This window comes from Carcharhinus amblyrhynchos, unplaced genomic scaffold, assembly GCF_965287045.1.
Source record: "Carcharhinus amblyrhynchos unplaced genomic scaffold, sCarAmb.v2.hapA scaffold_48, whole genome shotgun sequence".
Lineage (NCBI taxonomy): Eukaryota > Metazoa > Chordata > Chondrichthyes > Carcharhiniformes > Carcharhinidae > Carcharhinus > Carcharhinus amblyrhynchos.
This window is the reverse complement of record NW_027649789.1, coordinates 2,238,531-2,261,753: the sequence shown is the minus strand read 5'-3', so window position 1 is coordinate 2,261,753 and position 23,223 is coordinate 2,238,531. Positions and strand designations below refer to the sequence as shown.

The following is a 23,223-nucleotide window of genomic DNA, read 5'->3' as shown; positions in this document are numbered from 1 at the left end:
ATCTCGAATACCTTAATTTGATCTCCCCTCATTCTTCTCAATTCCAGAGGTTATGGGCCTAAACTGTTCAATCTCTCTTCATACGACAAACTCCTCATCTCTGGAATCCATCTTGTGAACCTCCTCTGAATTACCTTCAGTGCCACTATATCTTTTCTCAAATAAGGGGACTAAGACTGTGCACAATCCAGGTGCGGCCTCACCAATGCCTTGTAGAATTGCAACAATACTTTTTTGCCTTTATGTCCTATTATTTTAGCTACCAATGTCAACATTCCATTTGCTTTCTTTATTATCTGTTGTAGCTGCATGCTAATTTTCTGTGACTCATGAATAAGGACACCCAGATCCCTCTGCATCGGAGCACTCTGAAGACTCTCCCCATTTCGATAATAAGTCTCCTTCCCATTTTAAGACCAAAATGTATGATCTCACATTTATCCAGGTTAACCCTTTGTAACCTCTGAGCCTTTTCAGCACTACCCATGTGGATTACACATCAGAGCTAATATCCTACCTCCTGATTTAGCTAATTTCCTTTTCAATCAGCAAAACCACTCTACCACCTTTTCCTTTTTGACTGCCCTTCCCAGATATTGAACACCACTGGATGTCCCATCGCTTGTCACCCTGTAGTCATGTCTTCGTATTCCCGACTACGTCACACCTGTTTGCATCTATTTGCACAATTAACTCATCCACTTTATTACAAATTTACAGTGTGTTAAAGCACAAAGTATTTTCTTCAATTTATCAATTGTCCCATTCCCATTATTTTTTCACTGTGGCCCTGTTTGATTTTGGCAACAGATTTATCTGCTTATCACTTATCTCATTCCCCTTCCTTTTTTTTTGTTTGTCCATGAAGCACGTTTTGACTCTCGAACCAGGGAGGCAACATATCACCCAGGAATTTAGTCTGTGGCCACAAAACGGCCTGTTTATTTCCCATACAATTGAATCCCCTTTAACAATTTCATTCCCACACTTTTCTCTCCTCCTCTATGCAGCAACCATGGTGCAACAGATTTGTGTTGCTGATTTTCCATGAGAGGTCATTTCCAAAGCGGTTTACCTGATTTGCAAGGGAATAGCGACAGGAGATCCCTGCACTGTCTACCTACTCCTCCTGCTCTGTCTGGTTGTCACCCATTCCCTTTCTGATTATTCTGATTTAGCCTGCGGTGTCACCATCTGTTTATATGTGCTATTCTCAATACTCTCTGCCTTCTGGATGCTCCATGGTGTCCCAGCCGCCCTCCAGCTCTGAAACAAGGAGCTGCAGCTGGAGACACTTGCTGCACACTGGGTTTCCCACATGGAACACAAGGAGCATACCATGGCTTTGAGAACTCCTGCCCTGACCCTAACACTTTACCTTTTTCAATGATTTTTACATTGAAATAATTGCAGTTACTCTAGGGCTCTAATGATGAACCACAAAATAAAGACTTTACAAACCGTAAGTGATAAAACCAATAAAAACTTACCCGATCATACTTACCCAATTAGCTGATTCCCCTGGCCCCATACCACTTTTGAATCCTGATGTCAAAATTGCATCTCCAAACTCCAAGCAAGTGTTCAAATTTCTCACTGCACTGTTTGCTCTATATTCAAACTTCTCTTCATGCTGTTGACTGTCTGTCCCTGTGACCTCCTCTCCCACACTCCTCCAGGTGCTGCTGACTATACGCCCCAGTGTCCTCCTCTCTCAATCTCCTCTACGTACTGCTGTCTATCGGTCCTGGTCAGCCAGTGTCCTCCTCTCTCAATCTCCTCTACGTGCAGCTGTCTATCTGTCCCAGTGTTCTCTCTCACTCTCTTCTGGGTGCTGCTATCTGTCCTGGTCAGCCAGTGTCCTCCTCTCTCTCTCTCCTCTAGGTGCTGCTGACAGTCTGTTCCCGTGTCTTCCTCTCTCACTCTCCTCTAGCTGCTGCTGACAGTCTGTTCCAATGTCCTCTCTCTCTCTCCTCTAGCTGCTGCTGACAGTCTGTTCCAATGTCCTCCTCTCTCTCTTTCCTCTAGGTGCTGCTGACTGTCTGTTCCAGTGTCCTCCTCTCTCTCTCTCTCCTCTAGGTGCTGCTGACTGTCTGTTCCCGTGTCCTCCTCTCTCTCTCCTCTAGCTGCTGCTGACAGTCTGTTCCAATGTCCTCTCTCACTCTCCTCTAACTGCTGCTGACAGTCTGTTCCAATGTCCTCCTCTCTCTCTCTCCTCTAGGTGCTGCTGACTGTCTGTTCCAGTGGCCCAATATCCTCTCAGTCTCTCCTCTAGGTATTGCTGACTGTCTGTCCAATTGTCCTCCTCTCTCCCTCTTGTTTAGGTGCTGCTGACTATCCCAGTATTCCAGTGTACTCCCCTCTCACTCTCTTCTAGGTGCTGCTGAATGTCTGGCCCAGAGTCCTCCTCTGACACTCTCCTCTAGGTCATGTGATCCTTTGCAATATCCCAGTGTTCTCTTCTCTCCCCTAAAGGCTGTTGAATGTCCTTGTGTCTTCTCCTCTTACTCTCCTCTAGGTACTGTCGTTCTCTTCAATAGAAATTGGTTCCACTAATGTAACCCAATATTGTGTTACCTTTAGCTACAGGTTCTCAACATTGACCTCCAGTGATGTGTGTACATCTTTCACGCAAAGTATCTATTTGTTCAATATTGTCTTGGTCACTATTTACGAGATACATTTATTTTAATGAAGCATTGCTTTTTGAATCTGTGGAATTCGCTACCATTGGATGCTGGGACAGTGAGTAGGCTTACGGAGGAATTAGACAGATTTTTAATTGGTCATGTGTTGAAGGGTTAGGGGAGAAGACAGGTAAATGAAAATGAGGAACATATCAGCCATGATCGAATGGCGGAGGTGACCAGATGGGTCGAATGGCCTGATTTTGCTCCGATAGCTTATGAACAATGTGTGGCTACTGCTGTCACAGATCTAAATGTTTCTTTATCTCACTCCTTCTACGATGTTAATCCTTGTGTAAGTGTCGGTAGCATCTGCAGACTTACTGTAGACATATCATGCTAATACTACATGCTCCTCGTTCATATGTTTAACCTTGTTCAGCTCCTGAATTTAAGACTGTGAGGAGTAATGAATCTCAGGCTAATTTCTCACAGAAGATCATTTTCAATGAAATCCGTAGATGGTGGAAATCGGAAGTAAATACCAACAAAAAAAGGAGATAGACTTAGTTTTGGTAGTATCTGTGGAGAAAGAACGATACTTAACATTTTGAGTCCAATGTCACTGAGTTCTGAAGTAGTGTCATAATTATAAATACTGACTTCATGGATGCTAATCTCATCCAATATTTTCTCTTCAGATCACTTATGACATACCTTTAATCCAAACTACATCAAGACCACTAAGTTTTATTTGCAACATTGAAGACAATTCCTAAAGCAGAATTTCAAATTTCCGCTGATATATAATAACATTCTTAGGTCAGGAAACCTATCAACGGCTTTTGAAAAATCTAGGGAGCCAATGTCCAACATATTTCCATCATTTACAATTCTACTCACTTCCTCAAACCACAGCAGGTTGGACTTTTCTCAAGTTGTCTTCTGAATTCCTAATGGTCTCTTCCCTTTCCCAGAGATCATAAAGAAAATTTTATAATATCCTTTCCAATGTCCAGTTGATAATGTCAGGTTAGTACGCTTGCAGGTTCCCAGCTCTGATTTATCCCATGTAGGGCTGTACGTCCAGGAAAATTCGTGAAAGTTTCTTGCGAATTTCTATTCGTATTTTCCCTTTCTCAGTAACCATAAAGAACAGCTTTTTATTATCCCTTCCAGTATCTTCCCAATAACAGTGGTCAGGCTAAGAGGCCTGGACTGCCCGGGCTGTGATTTGTTCCATTTAAAACAGGCAGGAAAATGGTGAAGAAATGAGCAATACTGGGGGTGATTCTCCCAAATTCTACATGCTGAATTGGTGGGAAACTGGTGTAAATCGCAATTGTTTTTTCAGTGGGAACTCACACTCCAATCCCCCACATTCTGTGCAATACAGAGGTCACAATCGTGAATCTCATTAAAAGTTTGGGTGGTGGGGGAGGGGGGGCAGGGCCTGTTCATAACAGAGGTTGACAGTTCCTGACCTATGTGCGTGCGCAGTGGCTCCGAAATGTCAGCCTGCAGTTTGCTGGCCAACTCGATCGCTGGTCAGCCCGGTACCCTCGCAGTGCTGCACCACCCCACTCCCCGCAGCAAACCTCCACCACCACAACCCCACCACCCCCCCCCCGCCCACACACACACGCGCACACACACACACAGAGGACCCCTGGCCACTGCCGGGGGTTCAGGCTCGCACTGACAGGGTGCCCATGTCCAAGGGGCATCAACCGCTTTTGCCCGACCCCAGGGGGGGTCCGAGTACGCCTCCCCCCTTCCCTCCAGCGGGGTCTCCTACTAGTTCCCCAAAATGGGGAGCTAGTCTGAACCCCGCCAAAGAGAAATTGCACTGATAGGTTGGGAGATGCTAGCAGGCCCAGAGACTTCATCCCCGGCCCACTAATAACGCTAAAATATTATAATTATTGTTAAACAGTTCAACTGAACTGTGAATGTTCACTGGTTTCATATTACACTTAGTAAAGTAACTCTTTGTTCTGTTCCTTATTGCCATCATGGCAGAATGGTTATCAAAACACAGTTCACGAATCTATATATACAGCTCCTGAAATATAGCTTGTGATTACTGAAATAACTATAGTAAAAGGATGGGTATTCTTTGAAATCTCTGTGTGAAGGCAGGTTTGAACCAGGGCTAAAAGATCTCTGGCATGGGCAAGGGAAGGGGTTAGGTCCCGAATTTGCTTCCGATAAAACCGGGTTCGCACCCCATGCTGCTGACACAATATGGCCCACAATCTGACCAACTGAGCCACCGGCCTCCCCAGTAATGTGGGTGACCAGGTAACAGTCTGATAGAATAGGAGAACTTTCCATGTTCAAAACTGTTGGTATTCCAGTGCTCACAGAGTGTGAAAGGGAATCTGTTGAAGGTGGGATAGAGTCATAGTGAGACTCTGAAAGAATTACAATCTCTCCATCTCCCATTCATATCCAATAACCCATTTACCATTTCTGCAGCAGATTGCGAACATCGACTAGTTCACAGATTGATGGATCTGTAAATCGTCTGTTCATGTAACCATGCTCCTTGCAGACTCCCAGTGAGGTGTCTGTATTAACGGCAGGTTGGAAAACATTAATCATCAGAGATAAAACATCATCTTTCTAAAATGGACAAGTTATGGAAATGTTGAAGTCAATTCACAATCTGAAACTAATTGAAAATTGTTGATTGTCAATTGAGGTTTCCAATAACTTAATTTCAATTCCTGCACAAACCTTGACTGACACTGCAAAGTAAGTCTAACACATGAGCAAAGATGGTGTTTTGATGCAACTAACATTTCTCTCTGTTCTGACTGAAGATCTCCAACAGAAACACAAGGAGACACTCCGGGTACAAACTGAAACTCTGAGAGTGAACACTATCCTCATAAAGGAGAAGGTTAAGATTTTCCAGCTGGTTGATCGGTACGCTGAGCTAACGGTTATTTCCGATGTTCGAGATCGGAGACTTGTCGAACATGAACTGCTGGCAAGAGGCCGAGACCATGAAGAATGGAGAGAGAAACATCTCCGGAAAGAACTGGAAAAAATCCGAACTGATCAATTGTTTCAGAGCAGTTTTTCCCAGAGGGGCAGTTTGCTGCAGAAAATGAGGAGATTATTCCACAAATCCCATTCAAGATCCAAATCTGGAAATTCAGCAGCAGTGAGCGGAGTCCCGGGAATTGGAAAAACAACAATGGTACAAAAGATTGTTTATGACTGGGCCACTGGGAAAATGTACCCACACTTTCAATTTGTCTTCAGTTTTAAATTCCGGGATTTGAACACTATTAACTGTAGAATAAACCTGAGGAATCTAATACTGTTTTTCTATCCTTACTTTGGGAATATTCTGGGAGAGCTCTGGAAGAACCCAGAGGGATTGCTGTTTATATTCGATGGTTTGGATGAATTCAAGGACACGATTGATTTTGCCGACAATCGGAGAAATACAGAACCTCAGTCCATGTGCACAGATCCTGAATTCCGGTGTAAAGTGTCTGACATTGTGTACAGTTTAATACAGCACAAACTGCTCCCAGGATGTTCAGTGCTAGTGACCAGCCGCCCCACTGCACTACATTTATTAGAAAAGGCTGAGATCAGTGTCTGGGCTGAAATCCTGGGATTTGTTGGTGATGAACGGAAGGAATATTTCAACAAGTTTTTTGAAGATCAGATGTTGGCAGCAGCTGTTTTCAAACACGTAGAGGAGAACGAGATCCTGTACACCATGTGTTACAACCCTTCCTACTGCTGGATCCTCGCTCTGTCACTGGGCCCCTTCTTTACACAAAGAGACAGGAAACAGCAGCAAGTTCCCAAGACCATCACCCAACTATATTCCTACTATATTTACAACATTCTGAAAAACCATGGCCGAGAGATTGAAAACCCCCGTGATGTGTTACTGAAGCTTGGTGAGATGGCCTACACAGGAGTCTCCAAGAAGAAGATTGTGTTTAGAAATGCAGATTTGATTGAGTACAATCTACAACCTTCCCAGTTCCTGTCTGGGTTCCTGATGGAACTTTTGGAGAGAGATGATTCTGCCCAGAGTGTGGTTTACACATTCCCACATCTCACCATCCAAGAGTTTGTATCTGCACTCACACAATTCCTGACTCCAGATCCCAGGGAGATCGGGAAACTCCTCAGTGAAGCCCACAGCGAGGAAGATGGGCGATTTGAGATATTTCTCCGTTTTGTTGCTGGTCTGTCCTCCCCACAGTCAGCTCGACCCCTGGAGAAGTTTCTGGGTCCATTTCTCCATCAAACAACCTGCCGAGTGATTGACTGGGTGAAGGAGAAGGTTGAAGGGCAGATTGGAAACACAGAGACTAAAACTGGGAAAAGGAAGCTCCTGAACACATTCCACTACCTCTTTGAGTCTCAGAATAAAGCACTGGCTCAGAACACAGTGGGATCTGTGAAAACACTTCCATTTCGCGGATTGGGACTGACCCCGATTGACTGTGCAGTCCTGTCTCATGTCATTGGACTCTGTGATACAATAAAACACCTCGATGTACAGCAATGCTACATTCAGTATGAAGGGCTCCAGCGGCTGGGACCCGTTCTGCACAAGTGTCAGGAGTTGAGGTAACTGCTTGTTTGGTCTCATAGCGAATATTTTCATTGTTGAGAAGCCATTTCCTTTGTTCTAATAAAACAGAGGCATGTTCATTCGAGGAAGTCGAGAGAGAAACAATGTCCAATGGTCACAGAGAAAGTGTGGGAGAATGGTGTAAAGTAATAATGTTCATTTCAGAGCAGCTGCAGACATGATGGGCCGATTGGCCTCATTCTGAACCTGTAATAAATCAATGATTCTCTGATAAAACTACATCATTTCAAGAAAGCAGATTCTTGTGGGCAAATAGACATGGGCAGTAAATGTTGGCAACACCAGTGATGCCCACGTTCCTTGAATGAATAAAAACATTATTGGGATGAATTTTAAATAATTAGAGCTGTAAAGGCCTCCCTCCAAAATCTGAAAAAGGATCTTTCCCTCTCCCAACAGAAACCATCTGATTATGTACGATGCTGTACAGAAATTAGTTTCTCTTGTTCGGTACAGCTTACAGTTTGTGTTTAATTATTATCAGGATTATTTTACTGAGCTCTACCTCTGTTATATATTACAGTAGGTGTGTGTTATATTGGAACAATGTCCCTTTATAAGTCACGTGATCACTGGTGACATCCTCAGTTAGGGTTGCTTTCTGAATCCCTGCATTGCCCTGCCTCTACTGACAGCCTCTGTGAACACTGTCTGAAACTCGGTGCTTTGATCATTCATTGTGGGCCTTCTATCATTCATTGTGGGCTTCTATCATTCATTGTGGGCCTTTTTTTAAGTTAGCTAAAAACTGGAAGCCGTCGTCAGGAGGCTTACCAGTAGTTGTAGTTTCTTTTACTTTATAAGCACTTACCTCCGAGTATCGGCCTCATTGTTCCTGTGGAGCAGCACGGAGAGGCAGCGATTTTGGGCACGCGTGGAGGTCGCGATTAAGGTAATTTTTTACAAAATTTTTACTTTTTCTTTTCAGTTAAAGTTGCGAGCAGCAGTGGTTTTTTTCCTTTTTTTAAGTTAGCTAGAAACCGGAAGTCGTCATTAGGAGGCTTACCGGTATTTGTAGTTTTTTTTTGTCCCTCTGACCCTATAAATTGGTACAGGGAGGATACCCGATCCTCTACACAGGTAGAGTATCCCACCCTCCCCCCTCCTCTGACCTAATAATAAGCGCGTGGGAAGTTTTTTTTTCTTATCCCCTCCTGGATTTTGTTTCAGAGATGGTGGTTCAGGCAGTAAGCTGCACCTCCTGCGGTATGTACGAGGTGAGGGACACCAGTAGTGTTCCTGCTGATTTTACCTGCAGGAAGTGTGTACGATTGCAGCTTCTGGAGGATCGTGTTAAGGAGCTGGAGCTGGAATTGGAGGAACTCCGGATAATTCGGGAGGTTGAGGCGGACATTGATAGGAGTTACAAAGAGATAGTCACTCCTAAAAATGAGTCTTGGGTAACTGCTAGGAAGAGGGGAAAGAAGCACTCGGGGAGACGATCCCCTAGGGCTGTTCCCCTCCAAAATAAGTTTTCTGTCCTGGAGGCTACAGTTGAGGAAGAATCAACTGGAGATAGCCAAAGGGAGCAGGTCTCTGGAGGTGAGCCTGCTGTGAAGGCTCAGGTGGGTAAGGGAAGTAAAAGATTGGGTCTGGTGATTGGGGACTCCATAGTTAGGGGGACAGATAGGAGAGTCAGCAGAAATGGAAGGGACTCAGGGCTGGTGTGTTGCCTCCCAGGGGCTGGGGTCCGGGATGTTTCAGAGCGGGTGTTTAAGACCCTCAAGGGAGAGGGGAGTCAGCCCCAAGTCATAGTTCATCTGGGGACACATGACATAGGGAGGATAAGGGAAAGGGATATTAAACAGAAATTTATGGAATTGGGGTGAAACTTCGGGCCAAATCAAACAGAGCGGTTATCTCGGGACTCTTGCCTGTGCCATGGGATAGTTTAGAGAAGAACAGAGAGAGGGAAAGTTTGAACTCGTGGCTGAGGGGATGGTGCAGGAGGGAGGGGAGGTTCTTGAACAATTGGGGCTCATTCTGGGGAAGGTGGGACCTCTACAAGTGTGATTGTCTACACCTGAATCAGAGGGGAACCAATATCTTGGGGGAAAATTTGCAAAGGCTATGCAGGGGGGTTTAAACTGATTCAGAGGGGGGGTGGGATCCTGAGTAGCAGGGATGAAATTGAGGGGGTCATAGAAGAGGACTGCAAAGCGTGGCATTGTTATGGTACGAAAGTTATAATTTTGCAGGAGACTCAAGAGAGTGAGAGAATGATTCGGTATACAACAAGATTAGGTTCACACTTCGTACCTTTATTTATCTTTACTTATCTATCCTTATTTATCTATGGTATACAATTACATTATACACACAGTTTTCAGCACTCAAAAAGAAGAACAGCTACTATTGCAGTTTACAGAAGAACAGTTACGTATATTTACCATCAGGACTGTGCCTTCATCCTTCCAACGACTGGGGAGCCCGTTTCAGTCTCGGTGAAGAACCAACACGTTGTCCCGATAACGACCGGGCGATGCGCGCTTACCCCACGGTTGAGCGTCCACCGAGACAATGGGAATCCCTTTTTTTAAAGGCTGAGGAATGAGTTGATCAGGCTCATTCCTCTGCTCTGATATCCAATCAATGACAGTCCTGAGAGTGTTCACGCGCTGTTCCCGAGTACTTCACGCGATTACGTGAGTTACTTGCTTGTGCAGTTTGGCACGTATACCTTTGTTTATGTACGCAAATAGGGCTTTTATCACCTTGTTTGCTTATGTATGTAGTCTGATACATACGCAAATAGGGCTTTGTAAGTTGAAGAATCTTTAATGTGTTTTTGGATTGCATTGAGTGCCCTGTTAACATTCTGTGATTTAGGAAGCATTGTTTCGCGGACCAGACATTGATTACTTCTATTACAGGCATCGTGGGGGTGGAGTAGAGCATGGTTTGAAATGCGTATACTTTAATGCGAGAAGTATTCGCAATAAGGTGGATGAACTTGCAGCGTGGATCAGTACCTGGAACTTTGATGTTGTGGCCATTTCAGAGACATGGATAGAGCAGGGACAGGAATGGTTGTTGCAGGTTCCGGGGTTCAAATGCTTCAGTCGGAGTAGAGAAGGAGGTAGAAGTGGGGGAGGAGTAGCATTATTAGTTAAGGACTGTATCACAGTGACAGAAAAGAAGTTTGATGAGGACTTGTCTGTTGAGGTAGTAAGGGGTGAGATTAGAAATAGGAGAGGAGAGGTCACCCTGTTGGGAGTCTTTTATAGACCTCCTAAAAGTTCGAGAGAGGTAGAGGAAAGGATTGCAGAGACGATCCTGGACAGGAGTGAAAGTAATAGAGTAATTGTTATGGGTGACTTTAACTTTACTAATATTGATTGGAATAGCTATAGCTCTAGCTCGTTAGAGGGGTCAGTTTTTACACAAAGCTTGCAGGAAGGTTTTTTGACTCAGTATGTGGATAGGCCAACTAGAGGTGAGGCTATATTGGACTTGGTGCTGGGAAATGAGCCAGACCAGGTGCTAGACTTGGAAGTTGGTGAACATTTTGGTGATAGTGACCACAATTCGGTTACGTTCACCTTAGTGATGGAAAGGGATAGGCACGAACCTCGGGGCAGTAGTTATAGCTGGGGTAAGGGTAATTATGAGGCTATTAGGAGAGAATTAGGGAGCATAGGTTGGACTAGGAAACTACAGGGGCTTGGAACATCCGAAAAGTGGAGTTTATTCACGGAGCAGCTACTGCGAGTCCTTGATAAGTACGTCCCTGTCAGGCAAGGAGGAAATGGTCGGGCAAGGGAACCGTGGTGCACTAAAAAAGTTGATTCGCTGGTTAGAAGGAAAAAGGAGGCTTATGTCAGGATGAGGCTTGAGGGCTCAGGTAGTGCACTGGAAAGCTATAGATTAGCCAGGAGGGAGTTAAAGAGGGAGTTAAGAAGAGCTAAAAGAGGACACGAGAAGACTTTGGCTGATAGGATTAAGGAGAATCCTAAGGCTTTCTTTAGATATGTTAAGAATAGAAGATTGGTTAGGGCACGATTAGGGCCAGTCAGCAACAGCAGTGGGAAATTATGTGTGGAACCGGAAGAGATTGGAGAGGCACTGAACAAATATTTCTCTTCGGTATTCACGCAGGGAGATGTAAATGTAGTTGTGGAGAACACTGGGTTACAGGGTTGTAAACTGGATAGTATTGCAGTAGATAAAGAGGATATGCTAGATATTCTTGAAGGTTTGAAAATAGATAAGTCCCCTGGGCCGGATGGGATTTACCCTAGGATTCTCTGGGAGGCAAGGGAGGCGATTGCAGAGCCTCTGGCTCTGATCTTCGGGTTGTCGTTGGTCACAGGTATAGTGCCAGAAGACTGGAGGATAGCGAATGTTGTCCCATTGTTTAAGAAGGGGAATAGAGAATTCCCCGGGAATTATAGACCGGTGAGTCTTACTTCTGTTGTGGGCAAAGTATTAGAAAAAATTATTAGGGATAGGATTTATAGTTATTTAGAGAGTAATGAATTGATTGGAGATAGTCAGCACGGTTTTGTGAAGGGTAGGTCGTGCCTTACTAACCTTATTGAGTTTTTTGAAAAAGTGACCAAAGAGGTGGATGGGGGTAAGGCAGTTGACGTGGTATATATGGACTTTAGTAAGGCGTTTGATAAGGTTCACCATGGAAGGCTTCTGCAGAAAATGCAGATGTATGGGATTGAGGGTGATTTAGTTAATTGGATCAGGAATTGGCTAGCTGATAGAAGACAGAGGGTGGTGGTTGATGGAAAATATTCATCATGGAGTTCGGTTACAAGTGGTGTGCCTCAGGGATCTGTTTTGGGGCCACTGCTGTTTGTAGTTTTTATAAATGATCTGGATGAGGATATAGAAGGATGGATCAGTAAATTTGCTGATGACACCAAAGTCAAAGGAGTGGCAGATAGTGAAGAGGGGTATCATAGTTTACAGAGAGACTTGGACAAGTTGCAGAGCTGGGCCAAGAGGTGGCAAATGGAGTTTAATGCGGAAAAGTGTGAGGTAATTCACTTTGGCAGGAGCAACAGATGTGTAGAGTATAGGGCTAACGGTAGGACTCTGAATAGTGTTGACGAGCAGAGGGATCTAGGTGTATATGTGCATAGATCCCTGAAAGTTGGAAATCAAGTCGATAAGGTTGTTAGGAAGGCATACGGTGTCTTGGCGTTTATTGGTAGGGGGATTGAATTTAGGAGCCGCAACGTCATGTTGCAACTGTACAAAACTCTAGTGCGGCCGCACTTGGAGTATTGTGTACAGTTCTGGTCCCCACATTATAGGAAGGATGTGGAGGCATTGGAGAGGGTGCAGAGGAGGTTTACCAGGATGTTGCCTGGTATGGAGGGAAGGTCCTATGAGGAGAGACTGAGGGATTTGGGGTTGTTTTCGTTGGAAAGAAGGCGGCTAAGAGGAGACCTTATTGAAACTTTCAAGGTGATTAGAGGTTTAGATAAGGTGGACAGTGATAGCCTTTTTCCTCGGATGGAGAAAGCTAGCACGAGGGGACATTGCTTTAAATTAAGAGGTGGGAGTTATAGGGCGGATGTCAGAGGTAGGTTCTTTACCCAGAGGGTGGTGGGGGAATGGAATGCCCTGCCTGCTGCAGTTGTAGATGCGCCTAGTTTGGGGGCGTTTAAGAGGTCCATGGATAGGTTTATGGATGGAAAGGGATTGGTTTAGGTTAGAGGGTCATTGCTTTTTCTTAATTGGTCGGCGCAACATCATGGGCCGAAGGGCCTGTTCTGCGCTGTAATGTTCTATGTTCTATGAATATAAAAAACGATTTTTTAACCTCTATAACTCTTACAATGTCGAAAACATTAAATTAAAATGCAGGGACAGTTTAAAGTGAAACCAGGCAGGCAGCTTTATTTAACATGAAGTGAAATTAAAGTGTCGGCCCTTTCTTAGCTCACAAGCACAGAAACACAAATTAAACTTCAACTTGTGAATTATTGTCTAATGCCCACAAACACAAACAAAGTCCAAGATGCTGTATTCATTATTATCTGCTATCTACACTTACTCTCCTAACAGCAGTGATCAATGTACATATACATCCAGTCTCTCTGATCCTGCAATCCGTTAACAATTCTACTGATTATGTTATATTGCTTTCACATATGACTCAGATTGCTTCAGATGATTTTTGAATATCCATGTACACCACATCAACAGCAGAACCGTCATTGATCCTTTCTGTTGCAGCTTCCAATTCACAGCAATATAAAGCCAGTTGCAAACGACATTTTTTTTAACCAACCAATGAATTTAGTTCCCTCTGTGTCACTATTAGATTTACCATTTCTCTTGATGTCCGTGGTAGGGAAGTTGTTGGAGAGGATTCTTAGAGATAGGATGTATGCGCATTTAGAACAGAACAATCTCATTAGTGACAGGCAACATGGTTTTGTAAGATGGAGGTCGTGCCTTACAAATCTGGTGGAGTTTTTTGAGGAGGTGACAAAAACGGTTGATGAAGGAAGAGCCGTGGATGTCGTCTACATGGATTTCAGTAAAGCGTTTGACAAAGACCCTCATGGTAGGTTGGTGAAAAAGGTTAAGGCTCATGGGATACAAGGACAGGTGGCTAGATGGGTTCAGAACTGGCTTGGTCACAGGAAACAGAGGGTAGCAGTGGGAGGGTCTTTTTCTGGCTGGAGGTGTGTGACCAGTGGTGCTCCGCATGGCTCCGTACTGGGACCTCTGCTATTTGTAATATATTTAAATGATTTGGAAGAGGGAGTAACTGGTGTGATCAGCAAATTTGCAGATGACACTAAGATGTCTGGACTTGCTGATAGTGATGAACATTTTCAGACAATACAGCAGGATATAGATAGGCTGGTAAATTGGTGGAGAAATGGCAGATGGAATTTAATCCAGATAAATGTGAGGTGATGCATTTTGGTAGAACTAATGTAGGGGGGAGTTATACAATAAATGGTAGGACCATCAAGAGTATAGAAACACAGAGGGACCTAGGTGTGCAAGTCCACAAGTCCTTGAAGGGGGCAGCACAGGTGGAGAAGGTGGTGAAGAAGGGATATGGTATGCATGCCTTTATAGGAAGGGGTACAGAGTATAAAAGCTGGAATCTGATGTTGCAGTTGCACAGAACGTTGGTTCGCCCACATTTCGAGTACTGCATCCAGTTTTGGTCGCCACACTACCGGAAGGACGTGGAGGCTTTAGAGAGGGTGCAGAGGAGGTTTACCAGAATGCCGCCTGGTATGGAGGGTCTTAGCTATGACGAGAGATTGGGCAAACTGGAGTTGTTCTCCCTGGAACGACGGAGAATGAGGGGAGACCTAATAGAGGTGTATAAAATTATGAAGGGTATAGATAGGGTGAACAGTGGGAAGTTTTTTTTCCCCAGGTCAGAGGTGACGATCACGAGGGGTCATGGGCTGAAGGTGAGAGGGGCGAGGTATAACTCAGAGGGACGTCAGAGGGACGTTGTTTACACAGAGGGTGGTGGGGGCCTGGAATGCGCTGCCAAGTAGGGTGGTGGAGGCAGACATGCTAGGGTTGTTTAAGACTCACCTGGATAGGCACATGAGCAGACTGGAAATGGAGGGATACAAAATGTTCTAGTTGAAGATCAAGTTCCTCAGGACGTTCCTGGGAATTAATAGATTCCTATCAGTCGTCCAACAGATTTGAAGACTCACCTTGTCAATTACATTGGAGCTATTGGGGAACTTCCATTACTGTCTGCATAGCCTGTTGTATGTCTATTTATGTTTATTGATGCCTTTTTTTTACATCCACAGGTGATTCGGTCCGCCTTGTTGCCCAACAAGGGGCATACACGCGGTGGGTCGTGCGAGGGCTGCTCTTGGATGTTGCTCCAAGAGTTGCCTAGTGCTTCACGTCGTTAGTGTACGCTGAAACTGGACCAATTGACGGGCAACACGACAGCTCAGTGACTATCACTGATTGCTGTACAGTTAAAGGGACGTGGGTCAGATCTCCGGCTTGGGTCGGTGTCTGTGGGAGTTTGCACATTCTCCCCATGCTTGCGTGGGTTTTCTCCGGGTGCTCCAGTTTCCTCCCACACCCGGAAAATGAGCTTTTTAGGCTGATTGGTGTCAATAAATTATCCCTGAATTGGATCTCCCTTCATCTGGCACACATATAATTCCCTAAATTTCCACCCTGCTTTATTGTGGAGTCCACTAGAGGTAGACAAAAACATTGACGAGTGACGACAGACTTGTATAAGGCGCTCACTGAGTGTTAAAATGGGTAGCACGGGCTTGTAGGGCTGAAGGGCCTGTTTCCTGTGCTGTTCTTTGTTCTTTTGAACTAATCGTGGGCCAGCTCAGAGTAGCTGAATGATCAACTCCCCTCTGACCCTTGGCTAAGTTTAACACTGCTGCTCCAGTCGGGAGCCGCAGACTTGATGAAAATGAATTAAACCACTCTTTTCGGTTGTGGTTACTGGCTCCTGGCCTTCTCTTTGTCCACTCTAACAAACGGAGACATCTGGGAATTAAACTCGTGTCATTGCCTGGAGAACAATTATGCTCATTATTATATTACCATCATTGCATTTAGGGACTCCCGTGGTGTTGGTGCACCCACAGTGCTGTGAGAAAGAGAATCCCAGGACATGTGACCCAGTCACTGTGAAGGAACGATGATATATTTCCAAGTCAGGATGATGTGTATTTTGAAGGAAACTTCCAGGTGGAGATGTCTCCATTTATCTGCTGTTCTTGTCCTTCTAGGGATAGAAGTCACAATATTGGGAGGTGCTGTGTAATGGGCCATTGGGAATTGTTACATTGCATCTTGTAGATAGTACACACTGCTAGCTCTGTACCTCTGTGGTAGATGGAATGAATGTTGACGGTGCTGGGTGATGTACCAGTCAACAAGCAGAGTTATCCTGGATGGTGGTGAGCTTCCTGAATCTTGAGCTGCTCTCATGCAGACAAGTGGACGGTATTCAATCAAATTCCTGACATATGTCTTGTAGATGGTGGAAATGTTTTGGGAAGTCAGGAGGTGACTTACTCTGTGCAGAAATCCTGGTCTTTAATCTTCCCTTATAGCCACAGTATTGCTATGTCTTGTCTGTTTCTGGCCAATGGTAGCCTCCAAGGTGCTGATAGTCGGGATCCAGGGGATAATAATCCCATTGAATGTAAAGGGAAATGACTGTATTCTCTCTTGGTGGAGATGGTCATTGCCTGGCACTTGTCAGCCCTTCCCTTAATATTGTTCAAAACTTGCCAAATATGGACATGTTCCACATCACTATCTTGCGGAGTTGAGAATGGTGCTGAACGTTGTGCAGACATCAGCAAACATCTCCAGTTCTGACTTTATGATGGATGAAATGTAATTGATGAAGCAGCTGAAGATGGTTGGGACGAGGGCCCTCTCCTGAGAAATTCCTGCTGTGATTTCCTGGAGATGGGATAACCCTCTCTTCACCCACTCCAACAAACTGAGATAGCTGGGAATTAAACCCCTATCAACTCTTTGGAGAGCAACTATGCTCACTATTATATCACTGGCATTGCATTTAGGGACTCCTCTGGTGTAGGTGCACCCACAATGCTGTGAGAAAGAGAGACCCAGGATTTTGACCCAGTCACTGTGAAGGAACGGTGATATGTTTCTAAGTCAGGATGGTGTGTATCTTGGAAGGGAACTTCCAGGTGGTGATGTTTCCATTCATCTGCTGCCCTTGTCCTTCCAGGGATAGAAATCCCCAGTTTGGAAGGTGCTGTGTAACGGGCCATGGTGAGTTGCTGCACTGCATCTTGTAGATGGTCCAATAATCACAACTATCTTCCTCTGTGCTGGTGTTACTCCAACCAGCAAAGGTTTTTTTTTTCTCTTATTTCCATTGATTTCCGTTTTTCTTTGGCTCCTTTTTGCTACATATGGTCATATTCTGCCTTGATGTCAAGAGCAGACACTCTCATCTCACATCCTGTGTTCATCTGTTGTCTGTGTTTGCATCAAGACTGTAATGCGATAGGGGACTGAGTGACCCTAAGTAAGCACAAGCTCAGAGTCAGCGAGCAGGTCATTGCTACAAAGAACAAAGAACAACACAGCACAGGAAACGGGCCCTTCGGCCCATGAGCCCGCGCCGCCCATTTTAACACTCTGTGAGTGCCTCATTCCAATCCTTCTTCTACCCATCACTTCTGTCTACATCTCAGGGACTCCACAATAAAGGGGCACACATTTAGGGAATTATATGTACACCAGATTAAGGGAAATCCAATTCAGGGACAATTTATTAAAACCAATCAGCCTAAAAGCACGTTTTGGGGGTGTGGGAGGAAACCGGAGCACCCGGGGAAAACCCATGCAAGCATGGGGAGAATGTGCAAACTCCCACAGACACTGACCCAAGCCGGAGATCCGACCCGGGTCCCTGTAACTGTACAGCAAACACTGATAGTCGCTGAGCTGTCGTGTTGCCCATCAGTTGGTCCAGTTTAAACGTACACTAACGATGTGAAGCACTAGACAACTCTCGAAGCAACATCCAAGAGCAGCCCTCGCACGACCCACTGCGTGTATGCCCCTTGTTGGACAACAAGGCGGACCGAATCACCTGTGGATATATAAAAAAAGACACCAATAAACATACAACAGCCTATACAGAATCCAGGAAGATCCCCAGAAGCTCAAACGTAAGAGACAGGTGAGCCATAAACTATGTTGGACGGCCCATAGGAATCTGTTAATTCCCAGGAACACCCTGAGGCTCTTGATCTTCAACTGGAACATTCTTTTGTATCCCTCCATCTCCAGTCTGCGCATGTGCCTATCTAGGTAAGTCTTAAACAACCCTAGCATGTCTGTCTCCACCACCCTACTTGGCAGCGCATTCCAGGCCCCCACAACCATCTGTGTGAAAAACCACCCTCTAACATCTGAGTTATACCTCGCCCCTCTCACTCTAAGCCCGTGACCCCTCGTGATTTTCACCCCTATCCTGGGAAAAACCTTCCCACTGTTCACTCTATCTATACCCTTCATAATCTTATACACCTCTATTAGGTCTCCCCTCATTCTCCATCTTTCCAGGGAGAACAACCCCAATTTGCCCAACCTCTGCTCATAGCTAAGACCCTCCATATCAGGCAGCATCCTGGTAAATCTCCTCTGCACTCTCTCTAAGGCCTCCATGTTCTTCCAGTTATACGGCGACCAGACCTGGACACAGTACTCCAAATGCGGTCTGACCAACGTTCTGTACAACTGCAGCATTAGACGCCAGCTCTTATACTCTGTACCCTTTCCTATAAAGGTAAGCATGCCATATGCCATCTTCACCACCTTCTCCACCTGTGCTGCCACCTTCAAGGACTTGTGGACTTGCACACCTAGGTCCCTCTGTGTTTCTATACTCTTAATGGTCCTACCATTTATTGTATAACTCCCCCCTACATTATTTCTTCCAAAATGCATCACCTCACATCTATCTGGATTAAATTCCATCTGCCATTTCTCTGCCCAGTTTACCAGCGTATCTATATCCTGCTGTATTGCCTGACACTGCTCCTCACTGTCAGCAAGTCCAGCCATCTTTGTGTCATCTGCAAACTTGCTGATCACACCACATACTCCCTCTTCCAAATCATTTATATATATTACAAATAGCAGAGGTCCCAGTACTGAGCTCTGTGGAACACCACAGACCTCCAGCTAGAAAAAGACCCTCCCACTGCTACCCTCTGTCTCCTGTGGCCAAGCCAGTTCTCAATCCATCTAGCCCCCTGTCCTTAACATTTTTCTACCAACTTACCATGAAGGACTTTGTCAAACACTTTACTGAAATCCATATAGACGACACCCACGGCCCTTCCTTCATCAACTGTTTTTGTTACCTCCTCAAAAAATTCTACCGGATTTGTAAGGCATGACCTCCCCTTTACAAAGCCATGTTGCCTGTCACTAATTAGAGTACTATGTTCTAAATGAGTATATATCCAATCTCTAAGAATCCTCTACAACACCTTCCCTACCCCTGACGTTAAGCTCACCAGCCTATAATTTCCCCGGTTATCCCTACTACCCTTTTTAAACAACGGTACCATGTTCGCTACCCTCCAATCCTCTGGGACCTCACCTGTGTCCAAAGAAGAGACAAAGATTTCCATCAGAGGCGCAGCAATTCCATCTCTCATCTCCCTGAGCAGTTGAGGATAAATGCCATCAGCGCCAGAGATTTATCAGTTTTAATGTTCCCGAAATACCCTAACACTTCCTCCCTTGTAATGGAGATTTTCTCCAATGGATCGACAACTCCCTCCAGGACACTTCCAGACAACAAGTCCCTCTCCTTTGTGAATACTGACACAAAGTATTTATTCAGGATCTTCCCCATTCCCTCGGGGTCGAAACATAGTTCCCCTCCTCTGTCCCTAAGAGGACCGATTTTTTTCTCTAACAAATCTTTTGTTCCAAACATGTGAATAAAATGCCTTTGGATTGACCTTAATCCTGTCTGCCAAGACCATTTCATGCCCCCTTTTCGCTCTTCTAACTCCCTGTTTGAGTTCCCTCCTTCTCCCCCTTTATTCCTCCAAAGCTCTCTCTGTCCTCAGTTGCCTGGACCTAACATACTAATTAATTGTCACTTGTTAGTCTTGTTAGCCTTTCTGTGCTGATGATCGAGAGTAGACTGATGGGATGGTAAATGGACAGATTGGATTTGTTCTCTCCTTGTTGTTTACTGTCATACATGGAAAATTTCCCACCATTTTGGGTAAACATCAGTGTTGTAGCTCTACTGGAACAGCTTGGCTAGGAACAGAGCAACTTCTGGAGCAGTAATCTTCAGTACTGGAATATTGTCAGGATCTGTGGTCTTTACAGGATCCGTTACCTTTAGATATTTCTTGACACCATGTGGAGTGAATCGAATTAACTGAAGACATATCTGTGATGCTGGGGACCTCTGGATGGTTCAGTCACTGAAGTTAGTTACTAACATTTGAGCCATATCTTTTGCACTGATGTGTTAGTCTCCTCCGTCCATGAGGATGGGATATTTGTGGATCCTCCTCCTTCTGTTATTTCATCATCCACAACCATTCACTGTTAAATGTGGCAGGACTGCAGAGCTTAGATCTGAGCCGAGGAAAACAGCATTTCCTGAATGAGAAAAATCTCCAGTCAAACTGTCAGTGATATGAAACAGGATTTTCGGATAATCCTTTTCCTATGTGAGCATCTACAGGGAAGAGGGAACTCCTGGTAATTCCCAGATAGAACACTAACTATACCTGCAGAAAATATAGAGCCTGTTTACTGTGGAATGTAACGGGAGAAACCCCTCCCCTATAAACTAATCAAACAGAAATATTTCAACTTTCTAATGGGGAATAATCTTTCCTTGTTGTATAAAATCTAGGGGATGGATCTTAAAGAAACAGTTAGCACAGTTTCACACTTTAACTCACCCTGAGATATTATACAGGTGATATAATGTCAATAGTTAAGAAGCACAGAGAATCCTGAGAGATCCACTCTCACAGCTTTACCATTTAACTCTCAGTAAAATCTACAATTCTCATAAAACCCTGGATTTCTGTAACAGCAGAAATGATTTCAATTTCCGGAAACATAGCAGGGTCAGTGAGATTCAGGAGGGTAATTCTGATGATCAGGAAATGAGACCAGGATGTGGGACATGTTTAAAATTACTTTCTTGTTCACAGGATGTGGAATCACCTCCTCTAGGGGCCATTAGCAGTGGGAAATAAATGCTGGTCGAGCCATCGACACCCATATCCCATGGACAATTAAACAAAATATATATTTTGAGAGGTGTAAAAGTGGTTTCCCCCAGTAGGCAAACCAGTGAGAGTGAATTGTTCAGTTGTTTCAATGCTGACTATTGCCTTTTCCATTCAACAGAAAGGGTTTGATATTATTTGATCTATGATTGTCACATTTATTAGTGCCAAAGCATACCGTACATAGAGAAGGAAAGGAAAGAGTCCAGAATGTAGTGTTACAATCATAGCTAGGGTGTAGAGAAAGATCAACTTGGGTGAGGTATAGTATCGTAACTTAAATCAGTCCACCACTGGTGCTAAGTTTCTGACACAAAAATAGATCCAGCTATTTCTCCTGCTGAACATTAATCTGAATTTGATGTGTTTCTCACTTCCTCCATTTAGTCTGGCTGAAAATAAAGTGGGAGATTCAGGAGTAAAACTATTGTCTGCGGCTCTGAGGAATCCAGAATTTAAAATACAGAAACTGGAGTAAGTATCAGACTGTGTGAGATTGTGTTAATAATCAGTGAATGTCTAACACTGTAAATTATTATCAGTGTCAGTAATAGTGTCATTAATAACCATTCCACATCATTCCTGTCAGTATTCGTGTTAAACATCACGGATTCACTCTGATTCCTGAAATCATTCTCTCTCTGATCTCCAGTTTGGAGAGTAACAGCCTCAGATATTCTCACCTCTGCTCTCAGTACAAACCAGTCAGTGATGTGTCTGAACCTGAGTTACAATAAACTGTGAGATTCAGGAGTGAAAGATTTAACTAATCATTTATAATTATTCTCAAAACCATTCATGAGAATAAAAAAGATGGACAAAACAATTAAATGTTTATAGAATTACCAGATATGGCTGGTCACATGTTTAATTTAGTTTAATTTGTTATTCAGATTATAGATGTTTATGTCTGTCGGCTTCTCAGTTTAATTAAACATAGAAAACTGTTGTATATTGGTAAGGCAGATTACAAACTACATGGAATTCTGATGAGTTTTATCCCGAGGGATCCACTCTCAAATTTATATTAAACGGAGCTTAAGGAGCATCTTAAAAGAGAATGCAGAGATGGAGGTGGGGAGGGTTATGAAGAGAATTCCAGAGCTTACAGCCCAGCAGTTCAAGGCACAGCTCAGCTGGCAATAATCCCAGTGCAGAATAGTCTGAATCATGTCCCTATTAATAATGGACATTGTTTTTAAGCACAAATAATGATACTAAATATACCATTGCTATCAGTGTTTGTGTTATTAAAAACACTGTCCGCTGTAAGTAAACACATAATAAGTTTGGGAGCAGAGTTGGAGACCCTGAAATGAAAGAGACAAAGGCAGCCTGGATATGAAGTTATCTGAGTGACAGGAAACAGACAGGAGAGGTGAACTGTACCTTTTCATTTATAGGAAGCTGACAGTGACTTTCCCCAGCAACCAGTACTGTGTTACTACGATTAATTTTCTTTACATATACTACTATATTAGACTTGGGTTTATCTAAAAATGAGATGTGAACCTGGTGTAGTTCCAGCTCACAGCCACCAGACCACAGAGTGGATACAGCATGTAGAACATTACAGCACAGTACAGACCCTTCGGCCCTCGATGTTGCGCCAACCAGTGGAACCAATCCAATGACCCTCTGACCTAAACTATTCCAGTGTTATCCATATGCCTATCCACTGACCATTTGAACGCCCTTAAAGTGGGCGAGTCCACAACTGCTGCAGGCAGGGCATTCCACGCTCTTACTACCCTCTGAGTAAAGAACCTACCTCTGACATCCATCCTATAATTACCACCCCTTAATTTAAAGCTATGTCCCCTTGTGTTAGCCGTCACCATCCGAGGAAAAAGGCTCTCACTGTCCACCCTATCTAACCCTCTGATCATCTTGTATGTCTCAATTAGGTCACCTCATAACCTTCTTCTCTCGAATGAAAATAACCTCAAGTCCCTCAGCCTTTCCTCATAAGACAATTAATAATTAATGAATAATTAATAATTAATAATGTTGTACCTCTCCCCCATTACCTTAAGTCCATGGCCCCTTGTCCTACGTGTCTCTATCATAGGAAATAGCTTACCTCTGTTTACTCTATCTATACCCTTCATAATCTTATATACCTCTATTAGATCCCCCCTCAGTCTGCGTCTTTCAAGGGAAAAGAGCCCCAATTTCTTCAATC

General features: G+C 44.2%; 2 protein-coding genes across 2 annotated transcripts in view; both read left to right on the top strand.

The window, feature by feature from the left end:
- Positions 1 to 23,223, top strand: part of LOC145337420 (NACHT, LRR and PYD domains-containing protein 3-like) — a 155,472-nt gene that overhangs the window by 93,123 nt on the left and 39,126 nt on the right. The gene's annotated exons all lie outside the window — the stretch shown is intronic.
- Positions 1 to 23,223, top strand: part of LOC145337398 (NACHT, LRR and PYD domains-containing protein 3-like) — a 28,426-nt gene that overhangs the window by 1,104 nt on the left and 4,099 nt on the right. The window contains exons 2-3 of the mRNA XM_080182176.1: positions 5,456 to 7,241; positions 21,426 to 21,512. Coding sequence (XP_080038302.1) covers positions 5,456 to 7,241; positions 21,426 to 21,512 — 1,873 coding nt within the window. The remainder of the gene's footprint in view (positions 1 to 5,455; positions 7,242 to 21,425; positions 21,513 to 23,223) is intronic.